This window comes from Mastacembelus armatus, chromosome 21 (assembly GCF_900324485.2).
Source record: "Mastacembelus armatus chromosome 21, fMasArm1.2, whole genome shotgun sequence".
Lineage (NCBI taxonomy): Eukaryota > Metazoa > Chordata > Actinopteri > Synbranchiformes > Mastacembelidae > Mastacembelus > Mastacembelus armatus.
In genome coordinates this window covers 10116668-10136001 of record NC_046653.1, presented here as the reverse complement: position 1 = coordinate 10136001, position 19334 = coordinate 10116668, and the positions used below count along the sequence as shown (strand labels likewise).

The 19334-nt window shown below is 37.8% G+C and overlaps 2 protein-coding genes and 9 non-coding genes across 14 annotated transcripts in view; 9 read left to right on the top strand and 2 right to left on the bottom strand.

Moving 5' to 3' along the window:
• Positions 1–51: 51 nt before the first annotated feature.
• trnaa-ugc (transfer RNA alanine (anticodon UGC)) lies at positions 52–123 on the top strand. Its single transcript has one exon. It is a non-coding gene; the product is annotated as a tRNA-Ala (tRNA).
• Positions 124–506: 383 nt separating this feature from the next.
• trnaa-cgc (transfer RNA alanine (anticodon CGC)) lies at positions 507–578 on the top strand. The gene has a single exon. It is a non-coding gene; the product is annotated as a tRNA-Ala (tRNA).
• A 315-nt stretch (positions 579–893) lies between these two features.
• trnaa-ugc (transfer RNA alanine (anticodon UGC)) lies at positions 894–965 on the top strand. The gene has a single exon. It is a non-coding gene; the product is annotated as a tRNA-Ala (tRNA).
• Positions 966–1289: 324 nt separating this feature from the next.
• On the top strand, positions 1290–1361 carry trnaa-ugc (transfer RNA alanine (anticodon UGC)). The gene has a single exon. It is a non-coding gene; the product is annotated as a tRNA-Ala (tRNA).
• A 383-nt stretch (positions 1362–1744) lies between these two features.
• trnaa-cgc (transfer RNA alanine (anticodon CGC)) lies at positions 1745–1816 on the top strand. Its single transcript has one exon. It is a non-coding gene; the product is annotated as a tRNA-Ala (tRNA).
• Positions 1817–2131: 315 nt separating this feature from the next.
• Positions 2132–2203, top strand: trnaa-ugc (transfer RNA alanine (anticodon UGC)). The gene has a single exon. It is a non-coding gene; the product is annotated as a tRNA-Ala (tRNA).
• Positions 2204–2527: 324 nt separating this feature from the next.
• On the top strand, positions 2528–2599 carry trnaa-ugc (transfer RNA alanine (anticodon UGC)). Its single transcript has one exon. It is a non-coding gene; the product is annotated as a tRNA-Ala (tRNA).
• Positions 2600–2982: 383 nt separating this feature from the next.
• Positions 2983–3054, top strand: trnaa-cgc (transfer RNA alanine (anticodon CGC)). The gene has a single exon. It is a non-coding gene; the product is annotated as a tRNA-Ala (tRNA).
• Positions 3055–4142: 1088 nt separating this feature from the next.
• On the top strand, positions 4143–4214 carry trnaa-ugc (transfer RNA alanine (anticodon UGC)). The gene has a single exon. It is a non-coding gene; the product is annotated as a tRNA-Ala (tRNA).
• Positions 4215–5494: 1280 nt separating this feature from the next.
• On the bottom strand, positions 5495–9644 carry tpt1 (tumor protein, translationally-controlled 1). The gene is made up of 6 exons (XM_026296477.1): positions 9492–9644; positions 8825–8898; positions 7170–7354; positions 6932–7037; positions 6111–6227; positions 5495–5947 (listed from the first exon to the last, which is right to left on the bottom strand). Exons 1-6 carry the CDS (start codon positions 9517–9519, stop codon positions 5945–5947), a joined length of 513 nt encoding a protein of 170 aa, XP_026152262.1. The 5' UTR covers positions 9520–9644; the 3' UTR covers positions 5495–5944.
• A 526-nt stretch (positions 9645–10170) lies between these two features.
• The window catches only part of LOC113123337 (alsin-like), a 32307-nt gene continuing 23143 nt past the window's right edge, over positions 10171–19334 (bottom strand). For 3 of the 4 annotated variants that reach the window (XM_026295285.2, XM_026295288.2, XM_026295289.2), the window contains 8 exons: positions 18387–18544; positions 17193–17291; positions 16812–16994; positions 15677–15722; positions 15404–15465; positions 14350–14499; positions 13961–14057; positions 10171–13673 (listed from right to left, as the gene is read on the bottom strand). In XM_026295285.2, coding sequence (XP_026151070.1) covers positions 13635–13673; positions 13961–14057; positions 14350–14499; positions 15404–15465; positions 15677–15722; positions 16812–16994; positions 17193–17291; positions 18387–18544 — 834 coding nt within the window. In that variant the 3' untranslated portion in view covers positions 10171–13634. The remainder of the gene's footprint in view (positions 13674–13960; positions 14058–14349; positions 14500–15403; positions 15466–15676; positions 15723–16811; positions 16995–17192; positions 17292–18386; positions 18545–19334) is intronic. The other variant, XM_026295287.2, reaches the window with a different exon arrangement.

Sequence of the window (19334 nt, the reverse complement as noted above, 5' to 3'; positions counted from 1 at the left end):
AAAAATATATGTATATCGAATTTTGAGACACTTAGAAGGCTTGAACCTGAAGGGGATGTATCTCAGTGGTAGAGCGTGTGCTTTGCATGTACAAGGTCCTGGGTTCAATCCCCAGCATCTCCATTTCCTTTGTTACATGAAATGCCCTGCCAAAACTAAAATACCTCTGAAGTGTTAGCTTAAATTTGTGCAACAGAAATGAGAGATGTTCACTACTGAAATAAAAAAAAAACCCGAATCCCTTCGTGAATTGGTCAAATTGTGAATGGATACATAAATAAGAAACTGAGAAGTGGAGTGGAGGGAAGGCAATCAAAGAGGTAGAGCCTAAGATTCTGTTAAAACTAAATTCACATGAGAAGAGTAAGAGCTCCCACAGGTCTTCATTTTCATTGAACTATTAAAGCAAAGATAAATACAGACAAAAACTTATTACACCTAAAATTTAAATTGTGGCGAGACAGATAAATGATTGAATTTTAAGGCATACAAAACAACCAACCGAAGGGGATGTAGCTCAGTGGTAGAGCATGTGTTTCGCATATACAAGGTCCTGGGTTCAATCCCCAGCATCTCCATTGTTAGCTTTGTTGTGATGCAATGGGCTAACATAAAGAAAAGTACAAAGCAAAAAAATAAAATGAATTCAGGCTCAGAACCTCATGGCTATAGAAGTTGTGGCAAATTTTTTCTGATACCATAAATGAGTATACCTGAACTGCCTATTACGAAGTCGTGGTCCTATTGCCACTAAAATCATCTGATTAAGCTGAGAGTTCCTGAAATGTTTCTGATTTACTGAGTAATTGAAACAAAGATAAACAATAAACCATGTAAACCATCATAAACCATGTATATCGAATTTTGAGACACTTAGAAGCCTTGAAACTGAAGGGGATGTAGCTCAGTGGTAGAGCATGTGCTTTGCATGTGCAAGGTCCTGGGTTCAATCCCCAGCATGTCCATTGTTAGCTTTATGGTGATGCAATGGGCTAACATAAAGAAAAGTACAAAGCAAAAAAATGAAATGAATTCAGGCTCAGAACCTCATGGCTGTAGATGTTGTGGCAAATTTTTTCTGATACCACAAATGAGTATACCTGAACTGCCTATTACGAAGTCGTGGTCCTATTGCCACTAAAATCGTCTGATTAAGCTGAGAGTTCCTGAAATGTTTCTGATTTACTGAGTAATTGAAACAAAGATAAACAATAAACCAACAAAACAAAAAAGAAGAAAAAAATATATGTATATCGAATTTTGAGACACTTAGAAGGCTTGAACCTGAAGGGGATGTAGCTCAGTGGTAGAGCGTGTGCTTTGCATGTACAAGGTCCTGGGTTCAATCCCCAGCATCTCCATTTCCTTTGTTACATGAAATGCCCTGCCAAAACTAAAATACCTCTGAAGTGTTAGCTTAAATTTGTGCAACAGAAATGAGAGATGTTCACTGCTGAAATAAAAAAAAAACCCGAATCCCTTCGTGAATTGGTCAAATTGTGAATGGATACATAAATAAGAAACTGAGAAGTGGAGTGGAGGGAAGGCAATCAAAGAGGTAGAGCCTAAGATTCTGTTAAAACTAAATTCACATGAGAAGAGTAAGAGCTCCCACAGGTCTTCATTTTCATTGAACTATTAAAGCAAAGATAAATACAGACAAAAACTTATTACACCTAAAATTTAAATTGTGGCGAGACAGATAAATGATTGAATTTTAAGGCATACAAAACAACCAAACGAAGGGGATGTAGCTCAGTGGTAGAGCATGTGTTTCGCATATACAAGGTCCTGGGTTCAATCCCCAGCATCTCCATTGTTAGCTTTGTTGTGATGCAATGGGCTAACATAAAGAAAAGTACAAAGCAAAAAAATAAAATGAATTCAGGCTCAGAACCTCATGGCTATAGAAGTTGTGGCAAATTTTTTCTGATACCATAAATGAGTATACCTGAACTGCCTATTACGAAGTCGTGGTCCTATTGCCACTAAAATCATCTGATTAAGCTGAGAGTTCCTGAAATGTTTCTGATTTACTGAGTAATTGAAACAAAGATAAACAATAAACCATGTAAACCATCATAAACCATGTATATCGAATTTTGAGACACTTAGAAGCCTTGAAACTGAAGGGGATGTAGCTCAGTGGTAGAGCATGTGCTTTGCATGTGCAAGGTCCTGGGTTCAATCCCCAGCATGTCCATTGTTAGCTTTATGGTGATGCAATGGGCTAACATAAAGAAAAGTACAAAGCAAAAAAATGAAATGAATTCAGGCTCAGAACCTCATGGCTGTAGATGTTGTGGCAAATTTTTTCTGATACCACAAATGAGTATACCTGAACTGCCTATTACGAAGTCGTGGTCCTATTGCCACTAAAATCGTCTGATTAAGCTGAGAGTTCCTGAAATGTTTCTGATTTACTGAGTAATTGAAACAAAGATAAACAATAAACCAACAAAACAAAAAAGAAGAAAAAAATATATGTATATCGAATTTTGAGACACTTAGAAGGCTTGAACTTGAAGGGGATGTAGCTCAGTGGTAGAGCGTGTGCTTTGCATGTACAAGGTCCTGGGTTCAATCCCCAGCATCTCCATTTCCTTTGTTACATGAAATGCCCTGCCAAAACTAAAATACCTCTGAAGTGTTAGCTTAAATTTGTGCAACAGAAATGAGAGATGTTCACTACTGAAATAAAAAAAAAACCCGAATCCCTTCGTGAATTGGTCAAATTGTGAATGGATACATAAATAAGAAACTGAGAAGTGGAGTGGAGGGAAGGCAATTAAAGAGGTAGAGCCTAAGATTCTGTTAAAACTAAATTCACATGAGAAGAGTAAGAGCTCCCACAGGTCTTCATTTTCATTGAACCATTAAAGCAAAGATAAATACAGACAAAAACTTATTACACCTAAAATTTAAATTGTGGCGAGACAGATAAATGATTGAATTTTAAGGCATACAAAACAACCAAACGAAGGGGATGTAGCTCAGTGGTAGAGCATGTGTTTCGCATATACAAGGTCCTGGGTTCAATCCCCAGCATCTCCATTGTTAGCTTTGTGGTGATGCAATGGGCTAACATAAAGAAAAGTACAAAGCAAAAAAATAAAATGAATTCAGGCTCAGAACCTCATGGCTGTAGATGTTGTGGCAAATTTTTTCTGATACCATAAATGAGTATACCTGAACTGCCTATTACGAAGTCGTGGTCCTATTGCCACTAAAATCATCTGATTAAGCTGAGAGTTCCTGAAATGTTTCTGATTTACTGAGTAATTGAAACAAAGATAAACAATAAACCATGTAAACCATCATAAACCATGTATATCGAATTTTGAGACACTTAGAAGCCTTGAAACTGAAGGGGATGTAGCTCAGTGGTAGAGCATGTACTTTGCATGTGCAAGGTCCTGGGTTCTAGCTCCATCTGATTTATTATAGGCATAACTGAAGCCCCCTTTAACACTGCCAGAACTTAAGAGTGAACAATAAACCAACAAAACAAAAACAATGAAAAAAAATTGAATTTTGAGACACCTAGAAGCCCTGAAAGCAAGAGGGATGTAGCTGAAGGGTAAAGTATATGCTTTGTATGTACAAGGTCCTGGATTCAATCATCAGCATCTTCATCTCATTTATTATATGCAATACCCAAGGCCCTGTTTAACACCGCCAGAACTTAAGAGTATCTTAAATACCTCGGAAATTATGCCTGTCAGCTTTATGATGAAGAAATTTACCGTGGGTTCAATCCCCAGCATCTCCACTATCAGATTTATGATGAAAAACATCATTGTAGGTTCAATCCCCAGCATCTCCACTGTCAGATTTATGATAAAATAGATGGTCATGGGGTCAATCCCCATCATCTCCAACTCATTTGCCGAGGCTGGAGTTAACACTGTCAAAGTTTCAGAGCATCCTATTTAGCTCCGAAATGCTGGCTTAAATTGGTGTGGCAGAAATGAGAGATGTTCACTCACCAAAATAAACAAATCTCTGTATAGTTAGAGTTCTTCAAATTGAGAACGCATACATAAATAAACTGAGGAGAAATGAACTGGTCTGCAGAGGTACCTGAAGGGAAGGCACAGATAAATGATTGAATTTTAAGGCATACAAAACAACCAAATGAAGGGGATGTAGCTCAGTGGTAGAGCATGTGTTTTGCATATACAAGGTCCTGGGTTCAATCCCCAGCATCTCCATTGTTAGCTTTGTGGTGATGCAATGGGCTAACATAAGGAAAAGTACAAAACAGAAAAATGAAATGAATTCAGGCTCAGAACCTCATGGCTATAGAAGTTGTGGCAATTTTTTTCTGATATCACAAATGAGTATACCTGAACTGCCTATTACGAAGTCGTGGTCCTATTGCCACTAAAATCGTCTGAATAAGCTGAGAGTTCCTGAAATGTTTCTGATTTACTGAGTAATTGAAACAAAGATAAAAAATAAACAAACAAAACAAAAAAGAAGAAAAAAATATATGTATATCGAATTTTGAGACACTTAGAAGCCTTGAAACTGAAGGGGCTGTAGCTCAGTGGTAGAGCATGTCCTTTGCATGTACAAGGTCCTGGCTTCAATCCCCATCTCATTGAGTATATGCAATACCCGAGTACCCACTAAACACTGCAAGAACTTAAGTGTTTCTTAAGTTCCTCGGAAGTGTTGGCTTAAATTGGCCTGACAAACCAATATACCTGAACTGACTATTACAAAGTTGTGGTCCTCTTGCCACTGAAGTCGGGTGAATAATCAAACTTTTCAAAAGTTTGTGGTTTACGGAGCAATCAAAACAAGGATAATCAATAAACCAAAAAAAAAAAAAGAAAAAAAAAATTCAAAATATCAAATTTTGAGACACCTAGAAGCGTGACAGTAATAACAGCAGCTCAGTCGTAGAGTGTGTGCTTTGCATGTACAAGATTTTCAATTCAATCCCCAGCATCTCCATTATGAGGTTTGTGGTAAAGCAATGGGCAGTGGTGCTAACAAGAAGAAAAGAACAAGACAAATAACTGAAGAGCAAAAAATGAGCTCAGGCTCAGAACCTCATGGCTGATGTGGTGTAATGTCTCCATCCTGTTGGTACAGCTATCTGAATATTTAGCAATTATTTTCAGCTTCCACAAATCATATCAAATGCTTTGTGGCTAAATGTTGAAAGGTATTTTCCCCCTTTTGTCATGAAAACTGCACGTGTTGCCAGCAGCCAGTGTTCTCTTTTCTAATAAGACAAGCAAACTTTAGAGTGCTTCAGGCTCGACGCCACATTGGACTGGTTCTGAACCAAAATGTGGAGCATGCATGTGTCGACACCACACAAACGCATATTTACGTCAGTGGAAACGATAAGCAATTTGCATGCATTGCTTTCACATACTACAGACTCCACTTATTCCAACCACAACCTAAGAGCTGCCTGAGAATAAAAAAGTGAATTTGTATGCAGCATACCACAAAAATACAACAAAAGCCAAAGTGATGGCACTAGATTTTAATTTCAAATCAAGTCTTTTATTGTAGATGAAATCTTACTTAATGTAACCATAAACACAAAGAGGCCTGAGGAGGTCAATCTGTATGGATCATTGCTAAAACTGTATGCAGACAGAAGAAAAACCATCTTCTTCCAGCCAGAGCTCCATTTACTGTCCTGCCCTTTAATTTTTCACAAAACTGGGTTAAATCCAGGGACAAAAATCAATCACTGCAAAAAGCCAGAAAGAAAAAGTTAAAAACTGTTTTCAGTGACCAATCATGTTTGATTCACCCAGCTTTGGAGCGGTTCTGTGGGCCATAATGTGAATATACAGGAAATTGTACAAGAATGTTTCTGTTCAGGCATGATGCAGAATAGTGCTCTTCAGTCAGCTCTTGGGGCCTTTGGGGAAGCAGCAGCCAGTTGAAAAGCAGATGTAGTTCCAGGCAGTTACTGCAAGAAAGAGAAAAACATCACTACACTCTGGCTACTATTTGTCACTCACAAATATTTTAATTAGCGTTTGGCTCCAAGTCAATATCAAAGAATGTAGTTATTTAGTTATGAACAATCACATTGCTGTGAAACGTGATTCATGACTCAGCTGAATACTTACAAATTTCTCAACCTGCAGACCGTCTTTGAAGAAAAGCATGAATGGTGTGATGCCATCCTCACGGTAGTCCAGCAGTCCCACCATGCCCTCTGGGTTCATGGTCTCTCCTGTGAAAAACTTCAAGGACATAAAGACAGCAGATTAGGAGACAACGGGCAAAATTGAGAGTTGTTTTTTTGTTATATTTTTGTCTCTGACATTTGTCAAAAAAGTGTCAGGCCTTATCCTTTAATGAAATGTTAGATTTCACATTTAATATGTCAAACAAATATTGATCAATGTGTGTAGAAGGTGTTGTAAATATTGGAGAACTTATGACTCAAATTATTTTATGTATGAATATGACCAATTTAGAAGCATCATAAACCAGTGTAATATGTTAACGTGAATCGACTAATGCTTCATGTTCTGGTACAAATCTGTAGCAACATGCTGTGCACATATTAAAATATGTGGTATGAAATGTCACAGGGACCTATGTGTGTATTTTGTGACCACAAATTAATAAGTGTTTCATTCACTGCAATCAAAATATCCACAACTGCAAAAGTGTAGTATCTTATTTTTCTGTAAACACCTGATATAATGAGCATTTCCAGTTGTAGTCAACTTCTTCCAAAATAGGTCTTTCAACTAATCTGGATAAATCACCAAATTCTCAGAGGTAGCAACTGACATCAGTCTTAAAATGCTTTGTGAGTGCTGAAGTTGCAACTTAAATACCTTTACTTTGATGAGGGTTACCCAGAAAAGCTAACTTGGGAGCTACGTTAAGAATTAATAGTTTGGGAATACAGCCTGTGACTTGACTGCATAGCTACCTGGTAGTTCTTGATGTTTCCCACGATCTTCTTAACTGCTGCTGTGATGCCTGTCGTGAAGGTCTCCACTCTATCTGGATTATTCTCTTCCATCTTGACCTTCAGTCTGGACAAGCAAACAAGAAACATTTTCTTACTGTTATCCTTTTTGTTTGATTCAACATTACCTCAGAGGGACACCCCAGTTTGATAAGTAAATCTGTGCCAAAGTATTGATCCAACTCCTGCATATACTCACGCCTTCATGTAATCCTTAATGTATGCCATGTACTGCTTTTTGTCAAAGGCTGTCTCCTGCAGTTTGTGGTTGAGGACAATGTCCACACCACGAACGGTGTTTGAGTCGGTGGCCTCGGGCTCGTCCTCGGCAGAGGCGTTGGCTGAAATTAACGCGTCATCAAACCCTTCTGTCCTGGTGACAGTCTAGACACATGGGGTGCAGAAAAAACAGACATGAAATGAGAACATTAATTCATAGTGAATCGGAGAACAAGATGGAAAGGCTGCAGATGGGCACGTAAGGATAGCCTTACACTGGACAGTCATCTTATCACTACTTTCAAATGAATGTGGTGGCTGACATTTGAGTTGTAACCTAAATGTGAACCAAATATTTAGACCTTATTGTTCCAAAACTGACCAACAGAAGCAATTCTCCCCCCAATTAGGATAGAACAAACAAAACACTTTTCTATGTGAAATAGTGAAAAGGCATTTTAATCAAGAACCCAATTCCACCGCAAAAACATATTTGAATAGTATGGTGCGCCTTCATCCAGACTCGTAAAAAGCAACTAGCCTAAACAGCATGTGAGCCACTATACCTCCAATGTGGATAGCTAGATTAATATTAAGACTTGTTGTGCAAGACAGGTGACTGACAAATACCACTGAAATGCCTCCTGACATACTGGCAGTCAATGTTGGGGCAGAGCACACTGAAATGAAACCAGCAGTACTGAATATGAAGTTTTCTTGAAATTACTGGACTTAGTAGAACGGAGAAAAAAAACTGTCTTGAAAAGGAAAAATGTACCATTTCTAATCCATGCACCGCTTGATTTTATAAGTCTGAAACCCAGGGCAAGTAACAGTTCAATTATTCTATATTCAAAATGTATTTCCCAACATAAAGGTCTTAGCACTTTGTGGTCAGTAGGGGGTTGAATCTTGGTTTTTAACCATGTTACTGATGAAATGATTTGGTATCTGATGCTATAACTAAAAATCATAGTTAAAACTGCATTTAACAGTGCAGTTACAAACACATTACAGATATTATTCTGTTGTGACAGAAAAGCGACAGAGGATTATTTACTATGAGATGTGTTAGAGCCAGAGCTTTACAAAGCCAGGCTCTGCCACTGTCATCTGTACTCACAACAGGGCAATAGTTAAATAGTTAACATAGCAGCATTTTCATTATCATGACTCATGATTTCCTTTGATTATATTGACGGGACACTCATCCCATTGACATCATCCCGGCTACAGTTGTAAAAACAGTGACATTCACAGAGAAAAGGAGCGCTGCTCACGTGACTCTCGTCATAGACGAATAACAATATTAACAGCTATTTTATGACGGCGTTTAACTGGTGGAGCCACCCAAAGCATCACTGGCTACTTTTTCCTAAAGTGAGCCATGAATACTGGCCTATTTACATTGAGGGGAGGACGGATGCTAAATTAAAATCAATCAAAATCACATTAAAATCTATCAAATGTAATAAGTCCAAAACCATTAATTTAACATCCATACATAAAGAGAGAAAGGAAATCCTCTCACTGCAAAGGTTGTTTTTAAATCAATGGCACTAATGGATAAATATGTGTGGACGGTTTAAATAACTTAATACCTCCAGCTCTGACTCTTCCACCAGGTTAACTCACCTTTCCTTCGACTTCATAGAAGAACCCGCAAGCAGACTCTTTAACTTTGAAGGCGTCTGAGAACATCTCATCACCTGAGGAAAAAAAACACCGACACTTTGAGCTCAAAGCAAATACCCCGGCGTCAATGCGGTCCCGGTACAAGCTCCGAGCTGAACCGGCAGACCGGACAGCACGCATGAGTCACCACCTGGAAGCCATCTAACGTTGACCACGGTAATGCCAACTCCACAAGAACCTGCCAGTCCGCCATTCCTCTATAAATAGCCAGTTGACGCCGACGTTGCTGTGTGGTGACCACGGTTAGAGAAATATCGTCGAGCTCGTACCGCTGAGGGCTTCCCGTTATGGTCGGAGCCACGTTAGCTGGCATACGGTAGCTACCCCCCACCCCCACCCCGGAGCTAACTTACCGGTTTTTAAAGCATGGGCTACGTTAAAAGCTACCGGGCCTAGTCGTCCCCGGTTAGTCGACAGGGTGGCTAACACTCTAACGCCCGGCAGGCTCATTGTTTACCATTATAAAGTTCAGTCTTGGCTAGCATGTGGCTAACACGAGTTAGCGAGCTAACCTGGCCGAATAACATAAAAAGCCAACCCAAATACCCGCAGCGTCCCTAACGCTACGTACAGGACATACAAGACCACACAAGAGACGACTACGTACCGCTGATGGTATCCCTGTAGATGATCATTTTTACTGTTTCGGTGTTAAATCTTCCAGAGACAGAGTGCAGGCCTGCCGCCCTAACAGCACGGGAGAGGGAAAAGACCGATCGGGCCGCGAGGCGGTGCGTTTACATCGTGCTTACGTCACTGGGTGTGGGGAGAAGGGGGGGGGGGGTGTCCGCTCCGCCTCTGAACTCTGGTGCCACGATGCATGGTGGCCGAAAGTGGTACTGCAGCCCTCTCTATGAGACTGAATATAACATTGTATTTATAGACGTAGTAAAATCGAGAAAAAATTGACTTGTGTCTTCTAACATAAAGAAAGGTACCACTTCCACCCCAAGCCTGCCATCCAGCCCCATATCCAGATTCAGTAATATTATATGTAAAAATGATTTTCTAACATGAAGGTCTCAGTGCTAAATATTTCTGGTTAACTAAGAAATTCTTTATTTTATGGCTTAAAAGTAGTAAATATAAAATTTACTGAGGGTAAAATTATTGCAAATATATAAAATGTACCAGTGTGGACTACTCATGCAACTCATGTTGTTAAAAGTAAAAGTAAATAGTAACTCTGTGAGAACATTGATGTGGTACTACCTACTGGGGCCACAGAGCAAGTATAAGGATTAAACAGTAAAAAAAACAAAAAAAACCCTTTCAATCAACAATAATTAATTGTAAAATTTTATTGTTGGTACAAATACCATTTCAATTTAATTGTGATCGTGTCAAATTATAGATGTAAGTTGTCATGTAGCCACCAGCCATCTACATGGTACCACAGTGGGATGACTCCAGTTTATGTGGGCAGGTATAAAGGCAAATTATCTGCACAATGTGAAATCCACTGAGGCAAAGACAAATCACTGGGGCAGCCCCACAGTCAAAAGGACACAAAGTGTGGCGGTAACGGCAGGGACACAACCACTTTTTCACCTTTCAATTATGATTTTTTCAAAATGAGAAAAAATTATCCAGGTGGAGCTTAGGATCAGCACATTCAAACTGAGCACATGCAAGACAAATAAACAAAAACAGACATTAAAAAACCCCATGTACAATTATGACAATAAGGTGGTGTGCAACATGCTATGACGTGAAGGAGCAACAGCAACACTGTCATTGCTTACAGGGACACATGTACAGAACATAATTCATGTTAAGAGATATGTGTGCTTCACCTACTGAAAATGTCTGCCATAAGAAAGACCCCAGTAGTGATAAAATAATAGGGTGGGTAGAGTTTTCACACATTTTGATTTGTTTTGTTTTGCTTCCTATTGAACCCTGGACATGATTACAATCTACCAATGGATCTTAGCAATATAATTATTTTCATCAGGAGATATTTTTCAGAGTTAAATCAATTTTATTGCCCATTTCATGAGTAAACATATTCATTTTGTATTTCAATGAATTTATCCATCAAAACTAGCTTGATTCAACTTGACATGTTCCGCTGATCATCACTTTCTATATGTGAGTGATGTTACAAAAATAGACTTAGCTATAAAAATAATAAACTCAGACTCTTACTCATATATCTGTTCAATTCATGTTTTTGATACCAAGCTCCATGCATCTCATATTACTACTTACAATTTTATAAATTATAACTTTTTTTTTTTTTTTACATGAAAAAAAAAAAAAAAAATCATTGTCTTGGATTACCAATCTCAGGCAGATTTAGAATCTGTAATGCTTGACTTTAGGCCACGCTGTTTCAACCATATTTCTACCTAAAATGTAGGGAACTGCAGTCAATTTGTAGTTATGCAATGAAAAACCATTTGTAATGCTCTTTAACCTGGTATTAGTGGAGCAGTCAAATTAATGCTTTTTCTCATCCATCCCTTGATCTTACACCTGTTTTACAGTACACTGCAGTGGTTTTAACAGCAAGAAGAAAGAAAAACATTGAACATATGGCACATACACCCTCTGAAGTTTTACATTCTGTAAAAAGCACTAACAATAATAAATACAAATACATTTCAGTAACAGCCAAAATAGTAGAAATTAGAGGAGAGAAAAGAAAAGCTGCTTTTCTGTCATTTTGGCAAGTTTTTGTTTGTTGTGTTCTGCAGCTCAACCTGAGTGTTTTACAGTCTATTTACGCTTGATCAACACAACAAACTTAGTTCATCAATATGATGGCAGTACATTCTGTACTGTAAATGCAAACTAAAGTCATTTTATGACTCTGGTCTATATCTTAAACACATCATAAATATCAACAGACTTTAAAATGCATCCTCAGTTACTGTATAATATGACTGGGAGGCACAGCTGGTATCATTTTAGAAGAAATACAAATTGTGATCATAATCATAAATTGGGAATACAATTTATGATTATGATACATCTGGAAGCAATAATTTAAATTATTCTATCATTCTAATGATATATTAAACAACAATTCATTTATAACTAATTTGAAAGTCCCTCATTCTTTTACAAAAATCACACAAAATAATCCACTCAGACACACATGACAACATTATTGGCTGGTTGTGACAGGTTTAGGACTTAAAAAAAAAAAAAGGGAGTGAACTGCAAGTGAATTTCAAATAGAAAATTTTGCTTTCCCTACAGGCCTTTATAATAACTGCAGATCAATTTATAGGATCAATGTATTTGATTTTATCATAATTAGCCATAGAACACAGCAAATGTCTGTTTTCATCTGCATTAAACACACACAATAATCACCATGGCACATGGTAAAGTCTGGCGTACAAACAAGCAAAACCGCTCAAATGGAAAAGCCTAAATGTTATTTTCATGCACAAACTGCAAATTTAATGTAGATTTGTTCATAATATGCTTATTCACAGAAACACATGTGCACAGAACAGAAAGACGGACTGAAACACCAACAAGCAAGATATTTTCTATACTTAGCTACTGAGTGTTCCCATATTAGTTGTAACTCAAGTGTAACTGTAGTATTCTCCTGCTGCTCAGTTTGCTGTGTATTACTTATGAATGTCAGAAAACAACAAGCTTCATGGTTTGGTGCAACATGTGGGAGCAGACACACACAGCTCATATTTGTAGTGCAGGAGGGTAGAAGTCATAACAGAAGTTGCAATAATAATCAATCAAAAGTAAATTAAAGAGTCCCAGAAAAGTGAAAGTCTGTTCATTACAGCTTTCTGATGATTTTGGAAGTCAGTTTGATCCTGTATCTTATTAAATTCAACACAACTGTCTCATGTAGCTGCTCTGGGACCAGTGAGTAATCAGTGCTGACATTACTCTTTAAAAGGTAATGGCTGCTAAAAAGATACCGAAGTGCAAGAAAATCTTTTCGGATCTACAGAGGCAGCACCAACCAAAAGAATGGCATGGTTATGTCAGTTTGTTACGACATGCAGCTTCAACCTCATTTTTTAGTAAAACAGTAGTTTCCACATTCCCTCAACAAGTATACATAGTTTCAGTAGCCTAGGTAATTACCTAGGCATTATTGTATTTGGATGCTTTCAACAGTGCATTTACTGTTAATCTGCTATTAAGGAAATACTTGCATTCACTGGTTTCACTGTAATTCCCATGACATGAAACATGAGTGCTTAAACATTAGAAAGATATTTGCATTAATATTTAACTTAATAGTCAGAAATGCTTCCCTTTAAAAAGTTGGGTTGGGTGGGAAAAGCTGTTTCCTGAAACAGGAAAAATATACAGCAGAACAACTCACTTGCCCTTATGGTATATTTTACTGAATTACTCTTTATGGAACTATAAACAAAAAAATACTATAAAGTAATGAAAACTGCACTGCTGTTACACTTTTGTCTTTGCAAAGTCATTCATTAAATATTTTTTGTTGAATATTAATGACCTTATAAAAGGAAACTGAACTGATGTACTACAAAATCTTACTGAAAATCTTTAGGAGCAACAAACTGCATTAGCAAACATTATGAAGATTATAATAATGTAGTTTTCTAACATGTCCAGAAGAGGGAGCTGAATTCTGCCATCAATAAAACGGAAAGAACTTCTGAGTGCTGCAACATACCAAACTGTAGTAGCAGTAATGGTCTGCCAGCTCCTGTGTGTGCAGCACTGCGTTGTTATTGTAGTTTCCACCTACAGGGAGTGTGGTGCATCCTCCTGTACCCTCCTATGTGTTTGTCTCATGCTGGATCTGAATGTAACAGGCCTGCAAAACAGATATGCAAACATGTTTAAAGACCTGCACTAAAAAAAACAGAAACAAAATTTCTAATTTGGACAGAAATCGTTTGCATCAGGTTTCAATCTGTATGAAAACACTTAGCAATAGACAAGCAGGCTTTTTGGACAATACTGTACCTACAATGTGGATTCGGAAATGATGACAATTTATGTAAAACAGAGCAGGCATACAAAATTTACTCAGAATACACAGATGAATGTGTGAGTAAGTAATTTCATCGTCTACAATGTCTCTGTGTTGAGGGGACCCACCTTCAGTGTTGTGAACATCAGTCCCATCTCTCCATGCTGAATGTTGGGATCCATCAAATCCTCTATCAGACTGACCTCAGCTCCCAGATTTCTGATCCTGGATGTCAGAGCAGTTAAATACAACATGGTCAGCTTTGTTAGTTGTAAGCATGCAATTTGCCTATTTTTATTTAGGATTTTTAATGTGTCCAGCATTGAGTTATAACTGAATGATATTAAAAATAGGAACAAATAACAGCAATGTGCTACTTGACCAGTAATATATAACTAAACAGCACAATCACAAAAAATGTGACAATAAAACCAACCCCTAAAGCAAAACTGAGACAACTGAACATCAACTTTTGTATCTATTGACAAAGCGTGTGTGTGTGTGTGAGATAACAAACCTAGCTCTGAGGACCACATAGAGGAAGAGAGGGAACAGGTCATCCATGCACCACAGAAAATCGCCATCCAACATCGGTTTTACTTCCTGTGTCAACTCCACAAAGGTCTTGTGGATTACCAGGAGTTTGTCTGACGGAGTGAAGGTAGTGCTGCATATGCAGGAGGACAAATATTTGAATTTATTTGATTAATTAATTGAATAAGGCAGTGCTCTGAGTTGTGCTGTATGAGTAGTATTGGACTACTGCGCTGATAGGTTGATATGGCCAAAAACATTTTCACTTTTTTTAAAAAATTTGATCGATAATGATCATTTTCGTTATACTGTACGTTGTTTACAAACAACTCTACAAAGTAGTACCAATGAATAAAGAAGAGATGCTGAACCCTAAGTAAATAAGAATTGTCATCTTTCTTATCAGTTATTTATTTTTATGCCTTTGCACGGCAATAACACCTCACACAATAGCCTGATATGTAGTATTTTAGCACAAATATTATTCAGATCATGTTATTCATGCAGCCCTATGTGCCATATCCTATCATATCCAGGTATAAATATTATCTGATCAGTCTTCCTTCAATGAATTTCCTGTCTCAATGCAACTTTAAGTAATCCAAGTATTATTTGTGAGTTTGTCCAATTATTGCAACATTTATGCCAAATATCATCATCATAAAGACACTATGAATTTTACAGCCTTTAAAGACTGAAGTTCAGATTCACAAGCCTCAATAAACTAGTTTCTTCCCTGTTTTTAAATACTCCTTGCCTGTCTAAAGGTACTACTTACTGTGACTCACAATGTCCACAAAAAACAAGCAAACTATTTTAAGCATTCCTCAACTGAATCATGTCATAATGATTTTATTTTTTGAGTTTGCTGGGAGAGGTACATGGCACAGGAGTAAACACTCTGCATGGAATTCCTGATTGGTCATCTGCTAATCAAACCGTACTGACATTGTAAAAGATCATGTCACATTTAGTGACAACAGTAACAAAGCTTTGTCATGTAGCCTCTCTCTCCCATCGGCTCACATGGGAGTTACCTGATTTGTTGGAGTGTCTCTACAGCAGAAACAAAGCAGGCCTCTTTAGTGCTGGACACAATCTGTGACAGAAGCAGAAAAACCCTGTTACGAAAGAACGACAGATGCATTCATGGACATAAACACAGTACATTTGTATGCTGGTATCTTTGGTAATCTATAATGTGTGTTAATGATATGTTTAGATGGACTGAACGCTGGTGTGAGAAAAAACTGGGCATAAGTACAGAAAATGAGAAAAGGTACATGAGTAGAAAACAATTAGTATTTGACCTGCTTTTTCTCTCCCAAAATTGACATCCACACTGGCCAGAACTTCCTACAAAAGAAAAAAAAATCATGTATATACAGTACCAGTCAAAAGGGGACACACCTTCTTCAGTGTTTATTCTTTGTTTTATTATTTCAACACTGTACAATAATACTAAAATCATCCAAATTATGAAAGAACACTTATGGAATTATGTAGTAAACAAAAACGTGTTAAACAACTCAGAATATGTTTTATATTTTAGACTGTCCAAAGTCTCTGCATTTAGCTTTGGTGACAGCTTGGCACACTCATGGCCTGGAGTGTTTTTCAGTTCACAGATGAGCCTTGTCAAGAGTTAATTTGTGACATTTCTTTCTGTCTCAATTTGCTTTAGACCGTCAGGTGTATTGTGCAGAGGAAGAGTGGGTGCAGTCATTAGCACCAATAGTGCAACTGTACAAATCCATATTATGGCAAAAAACAGTTAATTAAAAAGAAAAGATAGTCCGTCTGTGCTTTGCCGGTGAAACTGTTGGTGACAAAATTGAGGGCACACTTAACCAGCATGACTACCACAGTGTTGGTAGTCAAAATGCAAATGTCATCTGGTTTGGACAATGACCACAAACACACCTCTAGTCTATGTAAGAGCTATTCTGTTCGAGAAGGGGAGTGATGGACAATCACCTGATCTAAAGCCAAGTGTGGTGGTTTGGCATGAGTGGGAACTGAGAGTAAAAGAAAAGCAGCCAACGAGAACTCAACACCTCTGGGAACTCCTTCAAGATTTCTGGAAAACTGTTCCAGCTGACAGAGAAAGTATGAAGAGTGAAAAAAGCTGTCATCAAAACAAAAGGTGGATACTGTGCAGAATTGAAAATATAAAACCTATTCTGGGTTATTTCACATGTTTTTGTTGACTAATTACATAATTCATATTTGTCATAATTTCAATGTCTTCACCATTAAAATTACAATGTTGAAAACAACAAAAAAGAAAAAAAACACTGAATAACCTTTGACTGGTGAGGTATATATACAAAATAAACATTACCAATACCCAGACCAGTAAACGTAACACTATCTAGACCTAGCCTGCAGCTGTTTGTGGCTTAGAAACAAATGTGTGTATCCGTGTTGCATGCACAGACTCACTCCTGCACTTCCAGAAAGCTGAGCAGTGACTGGTCGGGCTGTTTGTTGAGTCGGAGGATGCGCTCCCAGTACTGGGCCTCCTCCTGCTCCACCTGCAGGCAGTACAGGGTAAAGAGAGGAGGGTAGAGTCGAGGGAGCAGCAGAGGGAGGAGGAGAGAGGAGCAGCTTACCACCACAACACTGCTGGAGAACAATGTGGAGGAGAAGAAGAGAGAGAGAGGTGAAGGTTTAGTGTACAGTTGGTTATTATAGTATGACTAAGATGATTAGGAAAGGCCCGCTGGCTGAGGCTTGTTTGTCATCTTGTCAGTTAATTTCATTTGCTCATAAAACTGTCACCTTTAAGTCTTTTCATGCGTTTGTGTGTGAGTTGACACTCACCCTTGATCTGCTGCATTAGAGTTGCATCTGCTTTTGGTTGGAGAGCCAGGGGGGTCTGGGATGATGCCACCATCATCCGGTAACCCCGGAAAAAGAAACCTACAGGAAAAAAATATATCGTTTTTGTAGTGTACTGTAGCCTTTTTATTTTTTTTATTGTGAGTTTCATCCTTGGTCTTTGATGCCTTTGGTTTCTATATTGATACAACATGCTGCACTGGTGTTTTGCCATTCTTGTTTGGAAATAATCAGTAGTGGACTCAAATTTTGTCAAGTGCTGATAATATTAATACCAGCTTTGAAACTACAAAGCAGCACACAGATACACATTTATTTATTGTCTGCAAAGATCCCTTCTGCTTGACTTTACTTGAGTAAATTATAATAATAATAGGGTTTCCATTTTGCAAACATGGATCCTTGCTTCCCTTACTAACATCTCAGTTCTTCCAAGTGGGGAGAGAGACTGAGACACAGCGTTGGAAGAAATGTATTCACTAAATGTGACATCCTCTAGCTTCATTTTTAAGCAATTCAGCAACTACTCCACAGTATTTCATCTGTGTAGAATTCAGTTATCAAATGTGTACAAATATTTCAAACTGTAACCGTAAAGACATAGTAACAAAAGAAAAACAGATGCACACACAATGTTAAGATGTCACTAAATGTGACATTTTCTTTCTTACCATAAAGACAGAACACATGTGATTGAGCAATACAACAATTATAAATATTCTGAATAAAATCTACAGCCTAAATAATTTGTGAAGTATGATGTCCTCTTCAGGCTCAAGATGCTAATATAATAGCTTTTATTTTAGGAATTAACATAATAACATTTTCTACATGTTTCTACAGTATTATAAATCCTACAGTGTTATTAACATTATAGTAAGGCTGTTTCCACCATAGTATGACCACTCATTTTACTTTGTCATCAGACCACCTGAGATTTGCCTAGACCGATTTTAGCAAATTATTCAATTTCATACATTATTCTCACTTTTGATTGTGTCTATTCTCTCCCTCTTTTGTGTCTTAACCTTGAGTCAGTTCAGGACAAGTGCATTAAATACCCCCAGCTGGTTAACTCCTGAGCCAGATGAGTTTCTCTTTAATAAACAGTATCTCTGATTATATATAGAAAAACCAAAAAAAGTAAATCAAAAACACATTAGGAGTTGAATCTACCTGACGATGCTGTAGAAATGTGTGAGGTAAGCCTGGACCTCCTGCACAGCCTGTCTGAGAAGCCTGCGGTTGGATCCCACACCAACGTAAGTCATCCTGTAAACTGTCACTAATGTCTCCACCAGCCAGCCCAGTGGGTGGAGCGGGGTCTCACATGCCTGTCGTACATCCACACAGAGACATGAAGTACTATATCAGGATCAGGTTTTATGTGTTAAGTATTAAATCAGCAGCAAAATGACTTATAAAGGAAGAGATAACCATGTTTTTCTGACTTGTCAACCTCTAACCTGAGGTACAGTAAATGACTTCCAAAAACTGGAAGCCAACCTCCCTCAGTTCTCCTGAGTGAAAGGTTTTCATTGCACTGTAGGTAAACATTTTGGCTTGGAATTAACAACATCTTAATAATGCAAAAGTTTGGTTCCTCATTCTTCACCAGCTGTTTGCCTGGGATGAGTTTTGCACTTTAGGCCAGTTTAAGGAGTGAGAAAAAGAAAAATAACCACCAACAACCAGTAAACCCTTGAATTATTACTATAGAGGTAAAACACCAAACAGTAATTTTCTCTAGCTTAAACTGAATAAAATTCCTCCGGAAGGTTGAACACTATAATTAGAACCACTGTTCAGGAAACATCACAGTGGAACAGAGAAAATTATGACTTTCCTTTGGGGTACCCAGTTGTGGAAGGTAACAGTATTTCCACTTTACTTAATATTTCTGCTTTCTCCTATTTCATACTTCACAAAATTTCAGTGTGTAATACTCCACTATATTTATTTTATAATATTAGTTATTTTTCAGGATCAGATTAATACAACAAAAATACACTGTAATCATAAAACATTGATCCCCAATGGGACATTGACAGTAGTACATAATGTAATTGTAATACTGGTATGTAAGGTACCTAAAATTATTTCCAACTGTACCAGCTGAAGCAC